Consider the following 19356-nt stretch of genomic DNA (forward strand, 5'->3'; position numbering starts at 1 on the left):
TGCAACTGTGCCTGTGTCCTTCCATTCCCTGACAACGTTCCTTACAGTAGAAATTGACAATTGAAACCTTTGGGAAAGCTTCTTGTAGCCTTCCCCTAAACCATGACAATGAATAATCTTTGTTTTTAAGATCTTTTGGGAGCTGTTTTGATGATCGCATTCTGTCTCACTTCTGCAGAGAGTCAAAGAGAAGTGGAACTTGCATTTAGGCACCTAAAATACCTTTTATCATGATTAAACAGACCTTTATATGAGGTTCAAGGCTTAATAACATAATCCAACCAATTTTGTGTTTAAAGTCCTCAGTTTTACATGCTGTTACAGGCATTAAAATCAGCAAGACCACAAGGGTTCCCATATTTTTGCACAGCCAGTTTTTCACATTTTATTTAATTTCATAAAACTAAATACTGCTTTTCAAAAAATATTTGTTTGGAAAACATCCCAGTACTTAGCTGTTCCTGGTAAATTAAAGACATACCACTTTTATCTTTTTTGTGTGAAAGCAGAGTCAATTATAATGCCGGCTGAGAGGGGTTCCCAAACTTTTTCATATGACTGTATATACAGTATAAGCAAGAGGCAAGATCAAGGCACAAAGTAAAGTAAAAGTATGTCCCCAATTATAAGCCTACTGCATGCTAACAAGATACTATTTATGATCAGCTGCTGCAGTATGTAGAATAGACAAAAGAAATGAGATTTGGAACGCAGCCATGATTTGTTTGCCTGAACCACAACAGTCTGTAGACTATAAAACTATAAAACCCTTCCCCTTATTAAATAGGAGAGGTAAAAGAAAAGCAGGACTTGTTAATGACTTACTGTGAAGAGAACATTCTGGATGTGAAATTGTGTGTGTGTGTCTATTGGTATTGTTGACGATGCAACTGATTTTAAAGTAAAGCACATTTTATATTGCTGGCAACAATACAGGAGTTTTTTGGAATTGTAGTGAAGTGTTTTTTAAAATGTATGAGTGAGCTGCTGTATACTCTAATTTCCCCGCAGTGATGAATAAAGTATACTATCTTCTATTCATCTATCTATCTATCTATCTATCTATCTATCTATCTATCTATCTATCTATCTATCTATCTATCTATCTATCTATCTATCTATCTATCTATCTATCCATCCATCTATCTATCTATCTATCTATCTATCTATCTATCTATCTATCTATCTAGTTAGATAGTTAAATATTGAGTGTATTCATGTTGACCCCTTGCTTTTGGGGGCTGTGAACGTTGGCATTGTAGTGTACACTTTTTAGACCTAGAAGTTTGATTCCCTGGCCTCTAAAGCCTGTTGAGACATTGCATGCAACATAGGACTGTACGATGTTAGCTCAAATCAGACTAAAGCGCTCTGAAATGTGTCCAGATCTGAGTTGAATAGAAGTCACACGCTCTCTCTCTGTGTGCTGCCGGCTCAGGCTCAGTGTTGTACACGCCGCACTGATTTCATTCATTCCCATCCGCCTCCTCCCCGCCCTCCGCCTCTGCTGCAATTTCAGCCATCTTAACCCCCAGTGACCCCAAGCAATACAGGGCCGTTTAGCAAGGGGAAAGTAGGCACACGTACAGCTCTTTGTAGTCTCTCTCTCTCTCTCTCTCTCTCTCTCTCTCTCTCTCTCTCTCCTGCTTTTACACACACACACACAGGTATACGCACACACACACACACACACACACCGAGGCACATACATGCAGAGCATCTCTACCCGCCGAGACATTTTGTCCGTCATTAGATTGACAATCAGTTTGGGTTGTTTACTCTTACACCCCTCTACACACCCATTCACTAGAGAGAGAGAGAGAGACACACACACACACACACACACAAACACACACACATGCATCTATAGTGCACATCCTCCCCATCTCATCTGGCTGCTTAAATCTTTTTAATGGCATAATATCCTCCGTGGTGAATGAAGGGCTTTTATGCAGCGGGAGCTCCACAATAGCTCCACAGACTGGGGGCTGGCAAACGGGTTCCCTTTGATCAGAGACTGGGATCTTCCTCTATGACAGTTCTGGGTTGTCTTCTGTGTTGCATCTCCGGAGTAACGCTGTTTATTTTCCCCCGCTGGTAAGACCTAGATAAGTGTGTGTGTGTGTGTGGATGGGGGGGGGGGGGGTCAGCTGACTTTAGCAGGTCTTGTTGTTGTCTGTGAGAACATACATGCACTTACAAACGGTGTGTGTAGGTTTGTGTGTGTGTGTGTGTGTGTGTGTGTGTGTGTGTGTGTGTGTGTGTGTGTGTGTGTGTGTGTGTGTGTGTGTGTGTGTGTGTGTGTGTGTGTGTGTGTGTGTGTGTGTGTGTGTGTGTGTGTGTGTGTGTTGTTCAGGCAAAACCCAGTGTCTTACTGATTTGACAAAAAGTGATTATGTCAACAATCATTCTCCAAGAATCACTTACTCCACCTTTAATAGAAGAGAAAGACAAAGAGCAGTAACGGATGTGAGTCTATTGTTAAGATGGGAGCTCAAAGTGTGAAAATAACAAGTTCTCCTAGAAACATCCCAGAGGAAACAGAGGGAAGAGGATTGACGTGTTACAGTGTAGGTGGGTTTGTCGCTGCCACGGAGGATCTGTGCAACAGGGCGGAAAGCTCTTAATACTCCGGTTGACACACACACACACATACATACATGCACACTCTCCTCATTCACAGCCACCAATCACCCTGCACTGTGCTGTACTCCCAGGATCACACTATCTAGTCCTACCTCCATATCTCCTCTTTTGTAACTTGATCCTCTTACCACCTCATTTTACTGGGAATAAGAGATGGTTATTGTTAATCTCATTACAAGACATTCAAATGAGTGAAATCACAACGGTCAAAATAGCCACCTTCTTTTCGTTTAGTAGAACCTGGCGGCTTGACCATCAAGGTTGTAGAGTGTGTATGAGACAGAGGGAGTGGACTCTTATGTAACCAATGTGTTTGGTATATTGGAATATGTCAGTATTTCTTTTTATGAGTAAGAAATCAATCGCGGCAAGTGTCTTTTCAAAAGGGCACGCAAGGGCTGAACACAAGACAGGTGGCAGTACACACACACACCACAATATACCACACCTACGTGAGGGGGGGTGGGGGGGGTTTCTCTAACCTGTCGATGCAATAAAGCTGGTTTCCATGGCGATGGTAGAGGGTTGGCATGGTGATAGTGTCATTGACCTGCACATTAAGCATGACAATGAGCCACGTCTAGTTTTTTTCTCTCTCTCTCTCTCTCTCTCTCTCTCTCTCTCTCTCTCTCTCTCTCTCTCTCTCTCTCTTCTTCTTCTTCTTGGCCTTTCACACCTCTCCAACCGTCTCAAATTCCCTCATGTAAGAAACACTAAAACTTGATAAATGCCTCAAGGACGTGTCTCACACTGTGTGTAAGGGGAGAGTGAAGGATACGGTAGCATCTAGATACTGGCTCCTATATTCAGTCAGAAGAAAAGGCCCGGAGTGGCTGCTATAGCAAATAACCAGCGCCTTATATCTAATGTATTAGGAAAATCTGCAAGCATTGAGCGAGAGAGAGACTTATTTGAATTTGTTTCTGCCTTGTGCAAAGATTGCTATTATTCAAAACGTTGCATCTTGGCAAGTGTTGAAACTCCTTTGCAAATGTGCACTAGCAAACATGTTCATACTAGAATCTAAATCCACTTTGAGTGTTAATGGAAAATAAGTATAAACTCTTTGGGGGAAAAAAAACACTTTCTGTACACTAGATAAGGCTGACGCTGTATACTTTAATATTCTTATCGCCAAATAAATCCCCCACCAACACTGGGTTAGTGGCGCTCTTGATACTTTTCTGACTTTGCCAAATCACCCACAGCGACCAATCCCATTTGTTCTCACTGACGATGTAAATCTTTTTTCTTTCTTTTTTAAACAGGGCCACAAAGACTGGCGTTTCATTTTTATAAAAGGGTTCATTAATTTCCCAAAAGAGCTGGGCACTGTCAGTTGTCGGAAAACATTACTCACAAACAGGGGGTAAGCAGGAGTCATTATGAGGGACTATTTTTTCAGCGGTGGACGTATATACACATTTTGCTGAAAACAGTAAACCATATTGATTTCTTAAGTGTTAACAACAAAAACGTAAAAAGTTTCAATTATAGCATACTGTACACTATCAGTATGGAACTGGCTCACAGATTGAACAGTTGAACATAGGCCATATGTCAATGAAAATGAAATATTTCTCTCTATTTAAATTCAAATTATTTATTTTGGAAAAAAAACAGACATTGTACATTAATTCCCTTTTTTTATTATTTTTTATACGCACCCGAGTTAGCTTAAAAGTTAGTTTTCATTGGCAGTCCCTTCACCAGTTCTGTATAGGCATCCTAAAGTAAAAACCACATCAAAACACAAATACATGTTTATCAGTTAAAAGCACATTCAATAATTGACCCATGTAAAGCAGATAAAAGCACATTGCATTTTAATGTTATGTATATCAAATCTGATGGTCTAATTTCTCCTTTTCTAGCCAGCTTCCCCCCTCTGCAGTAATAGTGCTAAAGCTTATGCAGCAAATCTAGCAGAGCAGTGAGACTGTGTGTTTCAAGCCATTGATTGACCGTGCCACTGATTGATTTGTCGATTCATACTTTAGCTAGTGTACAATATCCTAGTCGCCTCTCTCCCAACGGGCTCATCAGATAAAGTGCACTTAGCCAGAGTATAAAAACCCCTTCCAAGGATGAAAAAAAAAGAAAAAGGGAGGGAGGGAGGCGGAGGAGTGCGGCTAAAACTGGGATTGCATTTGGCTCCTGTCTGCTTCGCTATTGTCACTTTAGCCTCCTGTGTTTCTTGCACCTGCGGCAGTGTAATAAGAACTTTAACAATCTATTCCCTATCAAAAGAAAGACATAGACATTTAGCGTAGACACACAGAAGTTGGAGCTTGTGCTGTAATCCACTTTTACATGGCCCGGGGATCCCAGGCCTGCTCTCCCAGGCTTAGACAGGGATCTTAGGACCAGCCCGGTAAAATATTTTGACATTTTGTTTCAACAGCTCGGCTTTGTTAAGTGAAGTGGCTGACAGAAGTGACAGTATAGACTTGACACACATAAGGGGTGTAGTGGTGTGAAATGCATGTGTTCAGAGGTGTTAACATTTTTGAAAACACCTGATTTTGTCCTTTCAAAAAGGAAAACCCCAGATGGTTTTATCCTAAGCCCTGTCTCCACACTCGCGCGCACACACACACACACACACACACACACACACACACATTCAGCTGGCCACCCACTGCGTTCATCCTGCTGTATCACCGCCAGGCAGGCTGACAGAGACTGTGTCAGCAACTGGGGTTGTTGTGAGACTGCTCTCTCTCTCTCTCACACACTATATATGTCTCTCTCTCTGTCTCTCTCTCTCTCTCACACACACACACACACACACACACACACACACACACACACACACTAAATGTATCTCTCTTACACACACACACTTCAACACACACCCACACACACACACTTAATGTCTCTCTCTCTTTCTCTCTCTTTCTCTTACACACACACACACACACGCCCTACGTCTCTCTCTCTCTCTCTCTCTCTCTCTCTCTCTCTCTCTCTCTCTCTCTCTCTCTCTCTCTCTCTCTTACTCTTAACATTACTAATAGTTCAACCCAGTGCCTCCATCCTCTCCTGACACATTTCTCTGCAGCACCATGAGTCATAGTAGTCCACCTTAAGAGGGGGGGGGGGGCAGAGGTGACCTGCAGGCCAACCCAGTGCTTTGACAACCCGAATGTAGGCTGTTGTAGCTAAGAAAGATAGTTTTAATATTGCATGGATGGATAAAGATTTTCAATGCCCACTAGAGCCCCCATATGGAAAACTGATCAACTAATGGCACAGTTAAAATACATTAAATGCAATTTTGAGAACGCAAAACATCTTTGAAAATAGTAGAGCTAAAAAGGAGCACCCTGTCACTATCAACATGTTGGGCTTGAATGCAGCTCCTGACCTTACCTGTCAATCTCAGCAGCCTGCCCTAGTTACCATCAAACCAAGTAGAACACACAGTCAGAGTTACACACATGAGGGAATCCCTTTCCTTTCTTCCTCTATTTGATACTTGTATATCGTCTGTCTTAATAGATAAGCCATTCTTTTATCATTACGCTTCTTGCCTTATTGAATGTACTTGAATATTTCAGCCATGTGAGGGTTCCTATAATCATTATGTAGCGTCATTACATTTTCTGTTATTGTTTTTGCCCTTTTGGTGCACCATATACATATATTTCATCCACTGTTGAAAGCGGGTCAGCTAAATGTTTTTGATAATGCAATACCCAGCTTTGAAAAATGACACCTTCCTCCTGCAAAAACGCACTAGTCTAGTCTGTTCGTGGAAACTTCCTTCTAAATCCAGACTCAGCAGCAAAGTGAACGTTTGGTACTAAATATGTGTCACACAGGACTGCGAAAACCGAACGGATGCAAATGAATCTCGGGCGCCGGGCGCTTGTGGGCTGCCACATGCCATCTTCTTGATTGTGCTTGTTCTCTTGCATCTGTTCCCACTGCGAATGCCAAGAGAAGGAGGAAGGAGTCCAACATAGGAAATGGCTTTGAAGAGGCATTTGCCGCGAGCTAGCCGGCATGGTTTGTCCTACTCATTGGAGCTCACTGTCATTTGGCCTGTCCCCCACCCCCCCCCCCCCCCCCCACCCCCCCAGGGTTTAACTGCATGTGGGTTACTACGCATACAGTAAAGATCAGCTGGTCATGCAGTGGATGGTTGCAAGTATTGCCCATTGTCCTCGAATGTATACTGACGCAATAAGGAACGTGCCAGGAATTAGCCAAGGTCATTTCCGATTCATTGAAACTTACAGTAGATATGCCATGTGTAGTGGGAGATAACAGTGGGATGAAAAGGCCACTATTTCATTCATTGATGCCTAATTAATTATGCTGCTTCTGTGTTGAGCGCTCTGCTTTCTGACTAGATAGATTGCAGAGAGTGACTGTTGGTGTATAAAACGGAAGGTGATGGAGGCAGTGGTCATGAGCACAATAGAATGATATTATGCTATTAACATTCACGTGTAGCACAGTAAGCACACGTGAATCCAATTTCACACTCTGAATTCCTCCCATTAATGAATGCATTCATATCCTTTCATTTAAAACCGTCCCATCTGTTCTATATATAAAGCAAATCTGCTCATTTTCTTAATACCACTGACTGATTACTGAGTATTAGTGAATTTGGCCGTGGCTGTGGTTTTACATAACAGTGTGTCATTTAGCGGAATGAATCTGCTTTATCCTCACCGAAAACAATGAATTAAATATTAATATAAGATTATTTTGTGAATGAATTATTATTAGTAGTTATTGGTATTGGATATCAGTGTGTTTTGTGTGACCCACCTAAATGTCTCCATGGCACCAGATAATTACCCAAAGCCGGCAGTGAGAGTTTGATTGGACAGATAATGGTGTTCACTCACTATATGATCAGATATTTTATCATTTGGATAACATTTTAGCTTTGATTATTCAAATCACATCTGAGTAATGGGAGGCCCCTTGGCTGTGACGCTTCAATTGCTCTTTGATATTTGATGTGATAACGTATGGTGGGGGCAGATCCCATGGGGCAGATGGCGTTATCTTTCGAACGCCACAGTTTTTTTTTTCTCGCAATAGCACTAATTGATATTTTCAACACCTCTTCCAGGCACGAATTTCTCTCTGTGGTAAAAAATGGGTGCAACACCTTCTCATTTATAGTGTACACATATGTATGCTGTGGTGTTGAGAAGAGCAGCAAGAATGTACCACAGTGCACCACAGAGCAGGGCTTGCCTGTGGAAGAAGCTTCACCCCTGATGTCACAAAGTAAAGCTGGTGGATGTTTCTTCCAGCTGCACCACAGACGTTGCGCCCGTGGCTTTGGAAATTGCCTTCAATAAGTCGCACTGTTATGCCTCATTGACTCCACCACTACTAGTGCTCACCCTGTGCCAAACGGACCCAAAAGAATACACACATGTCTCTTCTTTTTTACATGCACAGTATCCTATTTCACTACAGTCATTATGTTTATTTCCATGCACAGTATTCTATTTTGTCTACATTTAATTTAACTTTATTCTTTATTCTCAATTTACTTTATATTTTTATGTTGCACCACCTTATCTCTACACTTGCTATCTGCACTGTGTCCTTGCACCACTTTTGTGTGTATTTGTGTCTCAGGTGTTGCTGTCTTCAAATGTGTGTTTCTCTTATACATTTTTCTTCTTTTATATCGAGCGTTATCGAGAGGAGCCTTGGGACATAAGAATTCCATTGCCAATGACTGCTGCTGTAATTGTTGTGCACATGACGAATGAACCATCTCTCTCTCTCTCTCTCTCTCTCTCTCTCTCTCTCTATCTCTCTTTCTAACCTCCCCTGGCCCTCTCTCTCTCTTTCCATCTCTCTTTCCTTCTTTCCCCCACTCCAGGGTCTGGTGGGAGAAAAGTACGGCAGCATCCGCGTGCCGGGGGAAGTGGAGTCGGCGGAGTTTGAGATGATTTTGGACGCGGCGGTGGAGGCGGGCCTGGACACACACATTCTGGAAGAGTGGTACTGCAGGGACGAAAACTCTGTGCCACCCGCATACTACCTCAAACCCAAAGCCCAAATGCTGAAGAACTACCAGAACTCAGTGAGTCAACTTCAGCTAGCTACTATCAATGCAGTGGCAGACAAAAAAAAGGGATTTGTTTGGTCCTTCCCTTTCCGTTGTGTCCTTTTCACCCCCACACATGGATGGTATTAAATAGAGGCTTTCACAGTGCCGATAGCGGATGCTTGTCCTTGAGCTAGGAGTGAATATAATCGGCCTTAAAGAAGATATTTCGCATGCACATACAATGAAAAAGGAAAACCATCTTTCTTTGAATTCGTGTGCTAAGATGTTTGGTCTCAGGCAGCAATCGGGCACATAAAACTGTGTACTACATGTCAATTCAACATTCACACAAATAAATTGTGTCCGAGCAATACATCTGAATTGAGCACTACATCTTATGGTGTGAACATAGCCTTAAGTTAGAGTATCTCTTAAAGGCCCGGACCACACATCCCTCGTCTACTGCATGTCTGCGTCTGACGTTTTTTTCGGCGACAATGTTAACACACTAAAGGGGCCACACATCCAACCGCCGCAATGAGGCACACATTAACTGTAGAAACTCAATATTAATCATAAAATGACATAAAACAACTTCATATTAATGGAAATGATCTATGAAAACTCTATGTAGAAAGACAGGGCTTTCAGAAGCAGCGCTGCAGCAGCAGACGCAGATGCACTCCAGAGGTAGACGCAGGATGTGTGGCCCCAGGCCCTAAACTCTAGATCTTCCTGCTAAATAACATTATGCCTAGAAAAATAATCGTACCATTAAAGATTTCAGGTGAACACATTCATCCATCAATTCAGCCTACGTTTAATATTCGGAATAAGTGTTCCACAGATATATTGACTGTGTTACCGTATGTCTCTGCACAGTACTGAGTAAAACACACATAGCCACATTCCCTCCGTGCATGAAGATTGTGAAGAGTCCTCCATTGAAACCGTCAGTAACTGTAACTGCTGTCTCGTGCAGATGGAGTCGAGCAGCGCAGCAAAGACCAAGAACGACAAGGCGTGGAGGAACGTGTCCGAGGAGATCAAGAGGATCTTCAGGACGGCCGTGCTGCAGCTGCAGGAGAAAGGCACCATGAAGAGCGCTCAGGCCAACAAGTTCCTCTGCTCCGGTTAGTTTCACACATCCGGGGCGACCGCAGCTCAGGTGGTGGAGCGGGTCGGCCAATGATCGAAGGGTCGGCGGTTCGATTCCCGCCATGCCAGGGCATGACACTTCACCCACCTTGCCTCGTGTGAATGTCGATAGTTAGCCTGCTATCGGTGTATGAATGTGTGTGTTTGAATGGTAACGTGTAAATGGGAACAGGTCTCCCTTGTAAAAGAGTCTACGGTCCCAATGGGATTTACCTGTATAAATAAAGGTTAAAAATAAAACATCCATCCAACACCTTTTACTTTTTTTTTCCATTCTTTCATGTCGCACCTTTTGAATCTTTTCAAGTTGGAACATGTCTCACTGTCTGATGTGTAGAGTAGCTCCAACTGTCTTTGAAGTTATTGATTTATTTTCACACTGAAAAAAATATAGAATTTCACCTCAACTTTTTCTTAACTTAACTTTATTTTTTATTATATAATATCATACCTGCCATTTTTTTCAAATTCGATCACATAGACTCATTTATTGAGTTGAACAATTAACTGTTTAGACAATTATTCACGGAAAATAAATAATTATGTGTGAAATTCAAATGTGAATATGGGTTTACGGTATTCTATGATAGTAATGCTCTATACATGTGTAGCCCTCTCACTCAATTCTGGTTTGACTAAATTACTTTTATAGAATGTCCCTTTAACATATAAAAGTTACTGCATGGGTTGTGAAATGGTGAGAGCAACGAAATATATTTTCTGGAATGGTGTACACTAAACACAACTTAAGGATGACTCTGGCTAAAATGCCAAGAGGCCTGGTTAGTTTATTAATGTAACTATACTGGCAATGAGCATTGATTTCCCATGCAGTGTATTTCAACGATAACTATAGCCCTTATTCAATATGAAACAATACAATCAACATGACAAAAAAACATTGGAAAGACAAGATTTGAGAGCAATATTAATCCGTTTTATTTCTAAACAATATAACTCAGCTCTCTTTTTCCCTTTGATTTAGATTGACTCATGAACACATGAAAACACAGCTTTATAACCCTATACTAATACCCCGGGGTTTTTGAAAGGTTCAGTTACTGGTACCAGTGTTGGCGCGCTTGTTGGAGCTCATACAGAAATCCTCTTCAAAAGAAAAGTCCATATACTCACACCCGAATCAGGCAAAAAGACACGGTAACCTCCTTGAAAAGGCAACCTCTTCCAAGAGGCAGCTACACGATCAGGAACCTGTCTCGATGCTCGGTCCAACCGGTCCAACACCAACTCCTCTGCTGCAGCACGTGGCAAAGTCCGTCCTTGTCCTGGCTTCTCCCGTACACGCAGTTGGTTATGCTAACCGCTAGCAAAACAGTCCCGCACTCGTGGTCAGCTTGCGTTAGCCCCTAAGCAAAAAGCCACACTTCTAAAACACGCTCGTTTACACTTTTAACAAAATAAACAAACCCTCACGCAAACGCCCGGTTGCAACTGGTAAATAGTATAACTGTTCTTCAAGTTAACTTTAAGTTTTCTCCACATAACATAGTCTCTTCAGTTTCTTCTCGCAGCTTCTTTTTCTCTCATCCACGGACAAAAACTTTTTTGTATCTCCCGCCCCTCTGACAATCCGACAGGTTAATCCACAATGACAGATACAATGATTGACACCTGCCTGAACAAATCCAAACCCATAAAAATAAACTGAGGGGTTCAAGGGCTCTTTAAAACATAGGACGTTTCTATATCTAACACAAACTTCCCCAAATTAACCAGATACATGTCAACAATATCATTACCATTTCAGGCCCACATTAGTGACAATTTAGCATAAACTGTACATGTAGGAAAACCTCATTTAATCAAATTAAAAGGGCGCTACACTCTCCCCCCACCAAAAATGGTCATGCCCTCATGACATGTAATAAAAAGATCACATCTGCTCTTACTTGAAGACTTCCAACCATTCACATTTAACTTATCCACTTGTAAAAAGTGCTTATGTACCTTACAATAGGACGTAAATGTAAACAACATTTCACGTCATTAACCTTTGCTAAGGCAGTACTATGTGTTTTAACTGCTACTGAGGTTGGGCTGCCCAACGAGTCATAGGTCAGTCTGGTTGGTGCTTTTCTTTGTCTTTGAGGTCTTGTTGACTCGTCTGAGTTTTCTGTTACACTGTCTCTTTCCTCAGTTGCTTCATCTGAACTTTCAGCAACTCTTCCTTGTTCCGAGCATTCTCTCTCCTCTTCTGCTGCATTTACCTCAGCTGTTTCCTCTTCTATTTCTGAACTATCTTTGAAGGCAGCTAGGCCCAAATCAAGACTGGAAGGCTCTGACTGCTCATCATTGCAGGGCTCTGGTTCCTGTGTCACTTGTGATTGATGATAGTCATACCATATCCCCACTTCATCATCTTCTGAATCAGAGACAGACTCCGTCTTGTCGTTCTGCTCAGGAATTTTTAAGCAACAGGGGTCACAATTGTCAGTTCTCTTTGCTTTGAGGCGTTTGCTGGATCTCCTTTTAGGTTCGAGTGCCTCCTTGCACTTTTCAGGCAGCAGGTTCACCTCTTGACCAATAGGCAGAATGTGATTTCTGTGCAGTACTTTCACAGGACCATTCCCACTTTCTGGCTTCAACTTGAACACTGGCAAATCAGGCATCTGACTCTCCACAAGGTAAGGAGTATCTTTCCATCGGTCAGCCAGCTTGTTCTTTCCTTGAAGCCCCAGGTTTCGGATTAACACTCTATCACCAGAGAGTAAAGGACAGAAGCGAACTCTTTGATCATAGCATTTCTTGTTGCCTTCATTTTTCTTCTCTGCCTTACTCTCAGCCAGCTGATAGGCAGCTTGCAGCTCACGTCTCATGTTTTTCACATATCTCAAATAGGATTTGGTTGAGGTACCGTCACTTGAGACTCCAAATGCAACGTCTACTGGCAACCTTGCTTCTCGTCCAAACATCAGAAGATATGGAGTGTGGCCGGTTGACTCGTTGACCGTACAATTGTAGGCATGCACAAGATGACTGAGGTGTCGACTCCATTTACTTTTGTCTTGAGGATTGAGGGTTCCAAGCATGTTCAATAGCGTTCTATTGAATCGCTCAGGCTGTGGGTCACCTTGAGGGTGGTATGGAGTAGTTCTGGATTTCTTAATGCCAAGCATGCTCAACAGTTCATGAATCAGTTGACTCTCAAAGTCTCTGCCTTGATCTGAATGCACTCTCTTTGGAAGACCATAGTGGACAAAGTACTGTTCCCACAGAACCTTAGCTACAGTTGAGGCCTTTTGATCCTTCGTTGCAAAAGCTTGAGCATATCGAGTGTAGTGATCTGTGACTACAAGCACATTGCAGATGTTTCTAGAATCGGGCTCAATCGAAAGAAAATCCATACAAACGAGATCCATAGGTCCATCACTTTGCATATGAGACAACTCGGCAGCTCTCTTGGGCAGTGTCTTTCTTTGAATACACCTGGGACAGTTTTTACAATACTTTTCAATCTGTACTTTCATGCGAGGCCAATAAAACCTCTCTCGTATCAGGCCATAGGTTTTGTCAAACCCGAGGTGACCAGATTGATCATGCAAAGACTTGAGCACACCTTCTCTGAACTCTTCTGGGAGTAACATTTGCTGGCGAAGTGGTTTGTTTGGGGGATTACTTTCTCTATACAACACAGAGTCTTTTAACTTGAGCTTTTCCCACTCTTTAAGCAGCAATGACACATCAGGATGTTTCCCTTTGTTAGCAATGTCAACACTGTTTTGCATTACAGCACGCCACACTTCTCCAATGCAGAGGTCTTTCTGCTGAGAATGTGAGATGTCTGCCGAGTTCATTTTGGGCAGCTGTTGACTGCTCAAAAGAGACAAGTTGCAATAGGCTCTGGGTACAGCATATTTGGATGAGCCCATGAGATCTATAGCTCTGCGGTGGCGATGGCGAGGTGTTCTCATTTCTACCATGTGACAGACAGCTTGGACTGTGGATGCAGGCAAGGTTTTGTCCTCATGAAAAGTATTGTCGTGTGCATGGGGTCGCCTTGATAATGCATCCGCATCAATGTTTTGTTTCCCAGGGCGATACTTCAGGCTGAAGTCATATGTTGACAGTTCCGCCAACCACCGATGCCCTGCTGCATCCAACTTTGCTGTAGTTAACACGTAAGTTAATGGATTGTTGTCTGTATGGACCTCAAACTTCACTCCATAGAGATAATCATGTAGCTTGTTGGTGACAGCCCATTTCAACGCCAAAAACTCAAGCTTATGAGTGGGATAATTTTTCTCTGCTGGTGCGAGACTTCTACTGACAAAAGCAACTGGACGCAAACCCTGTCCTTGATTCTGATAGAGGACACCTCCCAAACCTTCTCTGCTTGCGTCAACATGCAAGACATAAGGCAGCCTGGAGTCAGCAATTGCCAGGACAGGCGCTTCTGTGAGACTTTTCTTTAACGTCTCAAAGGCTTTCTCACAGTCTTCGTCCCATCTAGACCCAAATGGCTCTGAGGAGTGGTACCACTCTTTCGTTTGGGAATCAGAGTTTTGTTTTCCTTTCTCTTTGACATTCTTTACTTTCTCTTTTGGTCTTCCAGCTACAATGCACCCCTGCAACAACTGGTTCAGCGGATGGCAAACTCTGGAGAAGTCTTTAACAAACCTTCTGTAATATCCACAGAAACCAAGGAAAGAGCGAAGAGCTGTAATGTTCACTGGGCGTGGCCATGATCCCACAGCTTCAATCTTTGAAGGGTCTGTAGCAATGCCATTGCTAGACACAACGTGGCCAAGGTAAGTTACAGAGGGGCAGCAGAACTGGCATTTATCCAAAGATAATTTTAGTCCTTCCTCCTTCAATCTGTCAAGCACTTTAAGAAGGCGCTGCTCATGTTCCTCCAACGTTTTCCCAAAAACGATTACATCATCGAGATACACCAGGACTTCCAGTAGATTCATATCACCAACGGTCCTCTCCATGACACGTTGAAATGTTGCCGGTGCTCCACAAACTCCTTGCGGCATCCGTTCAAACTGATAAAATCCTGCTGGGCATGTGAATGCCGTCTTTTCTTTGTCAGCATCGCTCATAGGGATCTGATAATAGCCACTTCTGAGATCAAGCACGCTGAACCATTGGCTACCACTGAGGCAGGACAGAGCATCTTCAATGCGCGGGACTGTGTATTGGTCTGGAATCGTTCTCCGGTTCAACATCCTGTAGTCCACACACATGCGTATGGTTCCATTTTTCTTGCGAACCACAACTATTGGTGAAGCGTAAGGGCTTCTGGAGTCTGAAATGATTCCAGCTTCTTTGAGCTCCTTGAGATGTTTCCTCACATCTTCCAAATCACCAGGGGGTAAGCGCCTTGAACGTTCTCTGAAGGGTCTCTCATCTGTCACACGAATGCTGTGTTGTGCACTTTTCGCGCAGCCAACATCAAACTCACTGCACGAGAAAGCTTCTTTTCTCTCCATCATTTTTTTACACAGTCTGTCCTTCCACTCAGAAGACACAGGGGAGTCCCCAAAGTTGAAAGAAGACGGTGAGAGTTGTGCTGTGGACGGCTTCGGCTCTTCATTTTTAGGGACTGTACTTATTACATCCACTGCAAACAGGTGAGCAATTGGAGTTCCACGTTTCAATGTCACATGATGGCTAGACACATTTCTCAGGGTGACTGTGATGCGACGGCAATGGACAGCGGTCGACTTTTCAACAACAGGCATCACCAACAGCTCTTCAGGGAAACAACCCTCCTCTGGACGGTCTATAAGAACAGCTTGATTAGTGAGACCTCCAGGGAACTTTGGTATGCCAACAACTGTTGCAACTCCACCCGGTGGCAGAGTAAAAGGCTTGCCTCGTGTGAACCAGACTGTTCCTCTCTTTGACTCAGCTGAGTCTTCTGTGGTTTCTTGAAACTTCTCATAAGCTTCTTTTATTACTGGGTGCACAGAGACCGAGCTTAGGAAATTGTTTCCATCTCTTGATTTGCAGTGATTAAATAATCTTCTAACTGTAGAGGTGTTTGTGCCCACCAGAATGGAAACTTCACCCTTCACGACCGGATCTGGACACACTAACACAAGTGTCTCTGATGTCTCAGCAACTCCAACTACATCTCCATTAAACTCAAGTTTCACACACATGTAGCCATCATAGGGATACTTGTCCACACTAAGGCCCCAAATCTCAAGATCCTCGATAGGGGTCAAAGGCAGGTGCTTCAGATACCTGTCGTAAAAGGAGCGATACAGCAGGGTTACTTGAGACCCGCTATCCAGTAAAGCTTTAGCATAAATGCCCTCAATTTGTACGGTGACAACAGAGCTAGGTCCTATTAAACCCTCTGGCAGTTGAGCCTTCTTTTCTTTTAGCGGTTCACACTTTGTGGAACGTATGTTCTCTGGAGCCACAGGTCGTTCCTTTACTGAGCTCCTGTGAAGTTTCCCGCTGGCTGTCTTGTTCTCAAGAGCCGCGTGTTTACTTTTCTTAGGTTCTCTGGGTTTTGGCACTCTCGACTGAAATGTCCATCTTCTCCACACCTATAGCAAAAAACATCAGCATTATGCTGGGCTTTGGGAACCCTCTCCCTTTGACGAGCATATGAGTTTCCATTTGCTTTCTGATTTTGGTTCTGGACCACATGCTGTGATGCACTTTCTGTTGTAGCTACAGAGGCAGAAAGCAGGCGTGCAACATCAGACTTGAGCCCTTGAAATTCTTTCCTGAGAGTCTCTATTGCAGGATCCTTCTCTGCTATGGAAGGTACTGGGGCTGGCTCTGGCTGTGCCGGTATAACGGAAGCTGTGGCGCACTCCGCACGCTTACCAAAAGCAGAAGACCCAACACTTTTCCCACTTGGTCTTCCAAGTATCATCTCCTCTTCTTCTCTTACATCACGAAGCAGCTCAGTAAAACTTGGAGGAGGCTTTAGTTTGTAAGTCACTCTTATGCGAAGGGCGACGAGGTCATGAGACAGAGCGCCTTTTGCAACTTGTTCTATGCGTGCTCGGTTCATGTCAACCACTTCAATTCCCCCTTTACGATGGACTGCATGCAACAGCTTGTCTAGTCTGAGTAAGTATGCGGACAGTTTCTCACCTTCTTGCTGGAATGTGTTGCGGAACTTTACCAAAAGATCAGGTGCGCTGTCTGTGGTTCCAAAAGCTGTTTCCAGAGCTTTGAGATAATCATTTGCCGTTGCATAGGGATTGGTGACTTTCAACCCCCGGACAATGTCTCCTGCTGGCCCTTTAATACTCTCAGCTACTCGCTGTCTCTTAACAATATCAGAACACTGCCACTCAGCCAGCATATGGGCTGTCTGTTCCGCCCAGGCTTCATACTCCTCTTCTTCATTTGGAGTGGGTTTAATACCTGAGAACACACGGAGCTTACGATAGCTTCGTCCATCTGCGGGCGTGGCTTGACATTTTTCAACTAGTGAAGAGATGGCATTCACAAGCTCTGTGTTCAAATCTGGAGTTGTGGTTGGGGCAGGAGTATGGCTAAGCAAACTTGTGACATCCGTTAAAGACTTCCCCTCATTTGCTAGGAATGACAGCAGCTTTGACTGGAAGCCTGCTTCCTCCCCAGGAACGTGGTGACTTTGGGTCTCACTGACGTTAACTAGCCAAGGTCCCATTTCATCTCCAGGCACTAGCTGTTCAGGTATGTCAGTCTTAGTCACGTCATTTGTTGTTTCAACTAAAACAAATTGGCTTTGACCAGAGTGTTCTGAACACCGTCCCCTTATTTTACAACGACCAAAAATCTTGATCCCATCCAGTACATAGTAAATTTTCTCATCAGTGTCTTCAAAAGAAACACCACTAAGCACGATGGCTTTTCTTACATCAATACCTTTGGGTTCACACCATTTGGTTATCTGTTCTGACTCCATGTTTCTTTAGCTTTACACACAAATGTACATGAAACACACTTTAATGGCTATAGTTACTTCACTTAGCAGTGACCTTTTTTTCTCTCAAAAAAAAATATGCTCAAAATACACAGTATACAAATCCCGGACACGAGCCCCCACGTGTAGCCCTCTCACTCAATTCTGGTTTGACTAAATTACTTTTATAGAATGTCCCTTTAACATATAAAAGTTACTGCATGGGTTGTGAAATGGTGAGAGCTACGAAATATATTTTCTGGAATGGTGTACACTAAACACAACTTAAGGATGACTCTGGCTAAGATGCCAAGAGGCCTGGTTAGTTTATTAATGTAACTATACTGGCAATGAGCATTGATTTCCCATGCAGTGTATTCCAACGATAACTATAGCCCTTATTCAATATGAAACAATACAATCAACATGACAAAAAAACATTGGAAAGACAAGATTTGAGAGCAATATTAATCCGTTTTATTTCTAAACAATATAACTCAGCTCTCTTTTTCCCTTTGATTTAGATTGACTCATGAACACATGAAAACACAGCTTTATAACCCTATACTAATACCCCGGGGTTTTTGAAAGGTTCAGTTACTGGTACCAGTGTTGGCGCGCTTGTTGGAGCTCATACAGAAATCCTCTTCAAAAGAAAAGTCCATATACTCACACCCGAATCAGGCAAAAAGACACGGTAAACTCCTTGAAAAGGCAACCTCTTCCAAGAGGCAGCTACACGATCAGGAACCTGTCTCGATGCTCGGTCCAACCGGTCCAACACCAACTCCTCTGCTGCAGCACGTGGCAAAGTCCGTCTTTGTCCTGGCTTCTCCCGTACACGCAGTTGGTTATGCTAACCGCTAGCAAAACAGTCCCGCACTCGTGGTCAGCTTGCGTTAGCCCCTTAGCAAAAAGCCACACTTCTAAAACACGCTCGTTTACAATTTTAACAAAATAAACAAACCCTCACGCAAACGCCCGGTTGCAACTGGTAAATAGTATAACTGTTCTTCAAGTTAACTTTAAGTTTTCTCCACATAACATAGTCTCTTCAGTTTCTTCTCGCAGCTTCTTTTTTCTCTCATCCACGGACAAATCTTTTTGTATCTCCCGCCCCTCTGACAATCCGACAGGTTAATCCACAATGACAGATACAATGATTGACACCTGCCTGAACAAATCCAAACCCATAAAAATAAACTGAGGGGTTCAAGGGCTCTTTAGAACATAGGACGTTTCTATATCTAACACAAACTTCCCCAAATTAACCAGATACATGTCAACAATATCATTACCATTTCAGGCCCACATTAGTGACAATTTAGCATAAACTGTACATGTAGGAAAACCTCATTTAATCAAATTAAAAGGGCGCTACATTAATATTTGTAATTCTCCGCTCAGGAGGATAATTTCAGATTTTTGGCAGAGATGATTTTACACCAATGAGGACCTATTTATGAATGAGGATATTGATTTTAGCTAATACATTACTTAAAATGTTACACAGTGTCCCTTTAATGTTAAGTTTGACCCACTTATTTAGAATGAGTTGTCAATGGACTAAAACATGTTCATGTAACAAACATTTATGCTGAAAAAAGTCTGTATTTTAAGCGTAACG

General features: G+C 42.9%; 1 protein-coding gene across 1 annotated transcript in view; it reads left to right on the plus strand.

The window, feature by feature from the left end:
- Positions 1 to 9824, plus strand: part of LOC307269457 (NACHT and WD repeat domain-containing protein 2-like) — a gene marked incomplete at both ends in the record, with an annotated part of 34472 nt that extends 24648 nt beyond the window's left edge. Inside the window, 2 exons of the mRNA XM_080052425.1 lie at positions 8516 to 8719; positions 9669 to 9824. Of these exons, the coding sequence (XP_079908551.1) occupies positions 8516 to 8719; positions 9669 to 9824 (360 nt within the window). The remainder of the gene's footprint in view (positions 1 to 8515; positions 8720 to 9668) is intronic.
- Positions 9825 to 19356: the final 9532 nt, after the last annotated feature.

The sequence above is a fragment of the Ammodytes marinus genome, assembly GCF_949987685.1.
Source record: "Ammodytes marinus genome assembly, chromosome: 23".
In the NCBI taxonomy this organism is placed as follows: Eukaryota; Metazoa; Chordata; class Actinopteri; order Uranoscopiformes; family Ammodytidae; genus Ammodytes; species Ammodytes marinus.